The sequence below is a fragment of the Sebastes fasciatus genome (assembly GCF_043250625.1).
Source record: "Sebastes fasciatus isolate fSebFas1 chromosome 11 unlocalized genomic scaffold, fSebFas1.pri SUPER_11_unloc_2, whole genome shotgun sequence".
NCBI classification, from domain to species: Eukaryota; Metazoa; Chordata; class Actinopteri; order Perciformes; family Sebastidae; genus Sebastes; species Sebastes fasciatus.
The window spans coordinates 45,944-52,778 of record NW_027428120.1 but is presented as its reverse complement, the minus strand read 5'-3'; the positions used below and the strand labels follow the sequence as shown (position 1 = coordinate 52,778).

The window sequence follows — 6,835 nt, the reverse complement described above, 5'->3', positions numbered from 1 at the left end:
ACCAGTAGAAGGAGCGGGACAGGAAGTTGGTGGCGGCACCCAGCCAACTGTTCCCATCTTGGCCGGATCCCACCCGGGTCACCGCCTTGTCGGGCTCCTGAGATGGACTCTCGTCCTCCGGCAGGTAGTCCGGCAGGTCCACGTTCTGCTCCACCTCTGCCGAACCGTCCTCCGCCAACGGGACCAGAACCTGGAGACGACAACTTCTGTTGGACTGGCAGAAAGTGTGTGATACTGTGACGGCTCTGCTGGAGTCCCACAGGGCAGTCTGCTGGGTCCTGTACTGGTTTCATACTGGTCTGAAACCAGCAGCCAGCCTGCTCTGCTGGAGTCCCACAGGGCAGTCTGCTGGGTCCTCTACTGGTTTCATACTGGTCTGAAACCAGCAAACAGCCTGCTAGGCTGGAGTCCCACAGGGCAGTCTGCTGGGTCCTCTACTGGTTTCATACTGGTCTGAAACCAGCAAACAAGCTGGAGTCCCGCAGGGCAGCTAGGGTTAGGGAGACTTTTAAAAACTGGTGTTTTTCTGACATTTTTCAAAACTTTTTTTCCCGACATTTTTCATACACTTTTCGGACTATTTTTCAGACTTTTCTTCCAGACATTTTTCAGATCTTTTTTTTGGACATTTAAAAAAAAAAAATTTCAGACATTTTTCAGATGTTTTTTTTCAGACTTTTTTATCGAACATTTTTCCAGATCTTTTTCTTCGGACATTTTTTCAGACATATTTTCGGACCTTTTTTTTTCAGATCTTTTTTTTCAGACATTTTTTTAAATTTATTTTCCGGACATTTTTATCTGTTTTTCAGACATTTGTCAGATCTTTTTTTTCTGAGTTTTTTTTCGAAATTTTTTTCAGATCTTTTGCTAGTAGCTAGTAGAGCTAGTAGCGCTAGTAGCGCTAGTAGCTAGTAGAGCTAGTAGCGCTAGTAGCTAGTAGAGCTAGTATGTTTTCTATTCTAGTTCTGTGCTGTTACCACTTTATTTACGTGAGGTTGAGTCTTTCAGAGTTTCTTTGGCTGAGGTTTCAGTGTTTGTTTCAGGCAGGCAGCAGCTTTTAGACTTTAGCGTCCGTCATCGACCCCTCTGAGCTGTAAACATGTTGAGTAAAATAAAGTCTGACCTCATCTCCGTTCTCTGCTTTCACCACCTGCTGAGCCTTCATCACCTGAGTGGACGCGATCGCAGACGCCAGAGCCTGAAAACAGATGATTCACAGTTTAATTCATCCAGAGATGATGACAAGGTCTGTGAAACAGGATGTCTTAAAGAAGTCCAGGTTCAAGTACAGTTTGAGTTTGTGGAGACTTGTTTCTACGTTTGTCTCCACTACATCTACCTGACGGCCGGTCAAATCACCAGAGGTTTAATGAGTTAAATATGATGCTGGATTACAACAGTACATGAAGCACTTAGGGGTGTTTTGTGAGAGTGAACTGGCCTCGGCCTTCAGGTCCGACCGGATCCGGACGATGCATCTCTTCACCGTCATCTGGAAGGTGAAGCTGATGACTCCTCGGATCTTCAGCAGAGCCTCCTCACACAGATTCCTCCGACTCTGAGCCAGGAGAGGAAGAGCATCATCATCATCGTCATCGTCATCATCATCATCATCATCATCATCATCATCATCATCATCATCATTCACAGAGTGAATGAATGAACTCACCCAGTCGTCCAGGCCGTCGATGTGGAGGATGACGGTCTTGGCCCTCTTGTTGCTGGAGCCCAGGAAGAACTGGGCCTTGCGGCGGCTGCTGACGGCCTCCTCGGCCGGCTCAGAGTCGCCACCGCTGGACGCCTGTAGCAGCTCGTAGATCTCAGACGCCAGCAGCTTCGTCTCTCCCGGCGTCGTCGATCTGGACGACACGACAAGAGAGGAAACTCAGAATGAATCCAAGGTTGCCTGTTTCAGTACTACAACTTTTACCTCCACGACCTCCCAGCTATATGATGGGATGTGCACACACCTACTCTTCTGTAGCAACAGGCAGACAACACCTTTACTGCCCATGTTGCATCGTTATGTACGGACATGTTTCAGACATATGTCAGACTTTTCTCGGACATTTTTCGGGTATTTTGCAGACTTTTGTTTTGGACATATATCAGACTTTTTTTCTGCCTTTCTTTGGCCTTGGTGACCTGACGCCCAAATATTTCCCTTTCGGTCTATAGAGTGATGTCACAGCGTTTTGAGTCATTGATCAATCTGAATCATTCACTGCTGTCGGTTTCTCCAACGGGAGGATTCTGTGTGTTTCTCTGTTTTATATCTCAGTAAACTGAATCTCTTTATTTGTACAGTTGTTCAGACAGAACAAGAAGACATCTGAAGACGTCACCCATGGACGATGGGAAACTGTGGTGGACATTCAGCACTATTTTTGGACATTTTATAGACCAAGGCGTCAATCATTACATTTGTATAATAGCCAGATTAATCACTGATGAAAGGAACTGTTAGCTTTGATGATACCGCCGTACTGTGAACTCACTTCTGCATGACGTTCTGGAGGCTCAGCATCATCCCCAGCTCCCCCTTCAGCTTCTCCCGGTTGGCTCGGCATTCTGCCAGGTACCGGATGGCCTGGGAACAACAACCGATCACAGTGAGACAGATGACGCACATTAACGTTGTGATGTAACAAACGTCCACCCGTCAGCTCACCAGGAGGGCCGAGTAGACGACCTGAGGGTTGGGGTTGTCCAGGAACAGGATGAGTCCCGGCAGGCAGCCCTGGTCCTGGACGATGGCCCGGCGGTTCATGGGGTCCGCCGCCAGGTCCCTCAGCTGGTTGACCACGGCCAGGGCGTCCGGCTCGGCGCTCATGGCTGTCGTTCACTCACCCATGCAACGACCAACTGAGGACGGCAGCGACAGACACTCAGTTTGAGGCCCAAAGAAGACAATCATTATCTAGAACACATTTGTAAAACTCAAGGCCAATTTTATACAATTATATCCGGCCCGAGAGAAGATATCCTATGTCTATCATAACTGGCCCGCCGGTATATAGGACGCACACCCAAGCCCCCAGGAAGAGCTGACGTTACTGGTACTGCACAGCTGTCAATCTTCATCCGTGGAGTGAACATGGCGATGTGCCCTATCACACTGAGTCGAGGGAAAGTGCTGAATAGATTTTTTGAGTTGCATGAGGAAATCTTGCCAGTTTTTGGAAAGCAAAGGGAAAGACACCACAGAGCTCTGGGATGAAAAGCGGCGATGTGATCTGGCCCTTTTGTGCGACATAACGAAGCATCTCGCTGCGCTAAACCTCCGGCTTCAGGGACGGGGACGTGTGATCACAGACATGTATGATGCAGTGAGAGCTTTCCAAGCCAAGCTGCGCCTGTGGGAGACTCAGATGCAGCAAGGAAACATGGGTCGCTTTCCATGTTGCCAAACACTGACAAACCACGTCTCCACGGAGGAGAAATGAATAAGACCGGCGGGTTTTCATCTTTCCTTCATCCAGAGAGAGTACTCTACCTGCTGCCGACATTTTGATATTCCGTATCATGGCAACCAGACGCTACCAAAACGTCTCAGCTGAAAAAAATCAACGCTGCGCCTCGTTGACCTTCTGCGTTCTGCGTTCAAATGATAATAACTAGAATAATAAAGCATATTTATATAGCAAAGAAAAGTTGCAATAACACTACATATCGCCTGTTGAGCCGATCATCATCAGCGCACCGACAGCCCTGATGACAATAACTCATAATGAACTGGAGGGAGTGATGTGATATAAACATCTTTTAAATGAAACAGCATCATACTTTTTTATCTTAAATGCAGCTTCAAAAGCAACAAGTGACACACAGCAGGAATAAAAGCACAATGACATCATGTGGACACTCTGTCCTTCAGATTAGTGCTCACAATTACAGTAAATGATCAAAGTATGTGGACGGTCCTCACAGCACCTGAGCGCATCACCAGTCTCTGTGATTGTTACTGCGTCTCCATGTCTCATGTTATAAATCTGCAGAGATTATATTCACTGTTGGTGCACAGAGGTGTGGCCTGGAACCCACAATGGGCTCATTACAAGCAACAAAGACTTCTTCTTTAATGAATTAATAACCTTAATTATTAGTATTGTCTCCCTGTTGTTCTGCTTTACTTCCTGTATGACTCATCGGCCTCTCTTAACAGTAAGACGTATTTATTTATAAAGCCTTTAATGGAAACTTGCCGTCATCCATCAAGAACCTGCTTTTGGTGGTTTGTGCTGCAAAAACCCGGAACAGTTTAGAAAACACATCAAATTAAACACATGATATTAGATCCATGATAACAAACTACTGACTGTTATTAACACTGTTCTGTTGTCGTCCGGCTGATCACTTCTTGTATTCTGTTAATTATGTTCTATATATATATATGTATATATATATATTTATTCTGTTTTATTGTACTCTCGACGTGTCATTGTAAATGAGGACGTGTCCTCAATGATTCCTCCAGATTTAAATAAAGGTTGAATGAATTATTCCCCATAAAGCTCAAAACACCACCTGTTTGTTAAAGTGTTGTTCCAATAAACATGAACCATGTTGATGTGGATTTATTCTGCTTTATTCTGGATTATTCTCTATATTCTGCTTTATTCTGGATTATCCTCTATATTCTGGGTTAAATGTGTAATCAGAGAGCTTCTACAGACCATAAACTTCAACATAATTTAGGCTTGATATAATTCATAATAAATCAACATAATTCAAGCCTCATATTGACACAATCACAATCAATAACTAAAACGCACAAAGCTGTGACTGTCAACACTTTAAACATTATTATTGTTATTATATTGTTATTATTATATATTGTTATTATTATATATTATTATTATTATATATTATATATTGTTATTATTATTATATATTATTATTATTATATATTATATATTGTTATTATGATATATTATATATTGTTATTATTGTTATTAATATGATATATTATTGTTATTATTATATATTGTTATTATTATTGCTATTATTATGATATATTATTATTGTTATTATATATTGTTATTATTATTATATATTATTTTCATTGTTATTGTTATTATATATTATTATTATTATATATTATATATTGTTATTATTATTGTTATTATTATATATTGTTATTATTATTGCTATTATTATGATATATTATTATTCTTATTATATATTATTCTTATTCTTATTATAGTTATTGTTATTATATATTATTATTATTATTATATATTATTTTCATTGTTATTATTATTATATATTATTCTTATTCTTATTATAGTTATTGTTATTATATATTGTTATTATATTAGATTGGTGGATGGTGAATTCACCAGGACATTGTCTCCATGTCCCCCTGCAGCCCGGTGATGTCCCCCTGCAGCCCGGTGATGTCCCCCTCCAGCCCGGTGATGTCCCCCTGCAGCCCGGCTGTCAGGAGGTGTATTTCGGATCAGAGCAGCTGTGAGAGCCGCTGGGCTCTGGAGGGGATGCTGATGCTGATGCTAATGCTAATGCTAATGCTAACAGCGCTCACCTGGTACCGGCAGCGGGTTAACGGTTAACGGTTAACGGTTAACGGCTGACGTTAGCGGCTAGATGTCCCGGTAGCTTGTCCTCCGTCAGTCCCCGGGACAGACATGAACCTCCGGAGACAGCGGACGTGTTAGAGAGCAGCTGATTCTGATTCATTTAAACCAACAACACGGTGCTGATGCTTCCTGCTCAGAGCGGCGGCGTGTCAACATCAAGGCCTGTGATTGGACGGCTGGCCGCCACCTGATTCTACTGACCAATGAGCTGCGTTGTTCTAAGAGTTAAAGGTCCGCCGCCCTGAAGGCGCTGACACACTGTTAACAACACAACACAGCCACCAGCAGGGGATGTAACGGAGTACATCCACGTTACTGCGCTACAAGTTACTGCACTACAAGTAACGTTACTGCACTACAAGTAACGTTACTGCACTACAAGTAACGTTACTGCACTACAAGTTACTGCACTGCAAGTAACATTACTGCACTGTAAGTAACGTTACTGCACTACAAGTAACGTTACTGCACTACAAGTTACTGCACTACAAGTAACGTTACTGCACTGCAAGTAACGTTACTGCACTACAAGTAACGTTACTGCACTACAAGTTACTGCACTGCAAGTAACATTACTGCACTACAAGTTACTGCACTACAAGTAACGTTACTGCACTGCAAGTAACGTTACTGCGCTACAAGTAACGTTACTGCACTACAAGTTACTGCGCTACAAGTAACGTTACTGCACTACAAGTTACTGCACTACAAGTAACGTTACTGCACTGCAAGTTACTGCACTGCAAGTAACATTACTGCACTGCAAGTAACTGCACTACAAGTAACGTTACTGCACTACAAGTTACTGCACTACAAGTAACGTTACTGCGCGACAAGTAACGTTACTGCGCTACAAGTAACGTTGCTGCACTGCAAGTTACTGCACTACAAGTAACGTTACTGCACTACAAGTTACTGCACTGCAAGTAACATTACTGCACTGCAAGTAACGTTGCTGCACTGCAAGTTACTGCACTACAAGTAACGTTACTGCACTACAAGTTACTGCACTGCAAGTAACATTACTGCACTACAAGTAACGTTACTGCACTACAAGTTACTGCACTGCAAGTAACATTACTGCACTGCAAGTAACGTTACTGCACTGCAAGTAACGTTACTGCACTACAAGTTACTGCACTGCAAGTAACGTTACTGCACTACAAGTTACTGCGCTACAAGTAGCGTTACTGCACTACAAGTAGCGTTACTGCACTACAAGTTACTGCACT

General features: G+C 42.9%; 1 protein-coding gene across 1 annotated transcript in view; it reads right to left on the bottom strand.

The window, feature by feature from the left end:
- The window catches only part of LOC141763552 (armadillo repeat-containing protein 1-like), a 6,078-nt gene extending 322 nt beyond the window's left edge, over positions 1 to 5,756 (bottom strand). Inside the window, exons 1-7 of the mRNA XM_074627986.1 lie at positions 5,549 to 5,756; positions 2,675 to 2,868; positions 2,502 to 2,593; positions 1,673 to 1,862; positions 1,445 to 1,561; positions 1,127 to 1,201; positions 1 to 190 (exon numbers count right to left, since the gene is read on the bottom strand). The exon at positions 1 to 190 is cut by the window's left edge and continues 322 nt beyond it. Of these exons, the coding sequence (XP_074484087.1) occupies positions 1 to 190; positions 1,127 to 1,201; positions 1,445 to 1,561; positions 1,673 to 1,862; positions 2,502 to 2,593; positions 2,675 to 2,836 (826 nt within the window). The 5' untranslated portion in view covers positions 2,837 to 2,868; positions 5,549 to 5,756. The remainder of the gene's footprint in view (positions 191 to 1,126; positions 1,202 to 1,444; positions 1,562 to 1,672; positions 1,863 to 2,501; positions 2,594 to 2,674; positions 2,869 to 5,548) is intronic.
- Positions 5,757 to 6,835: the final 1,079 nt, after the last annotated feature.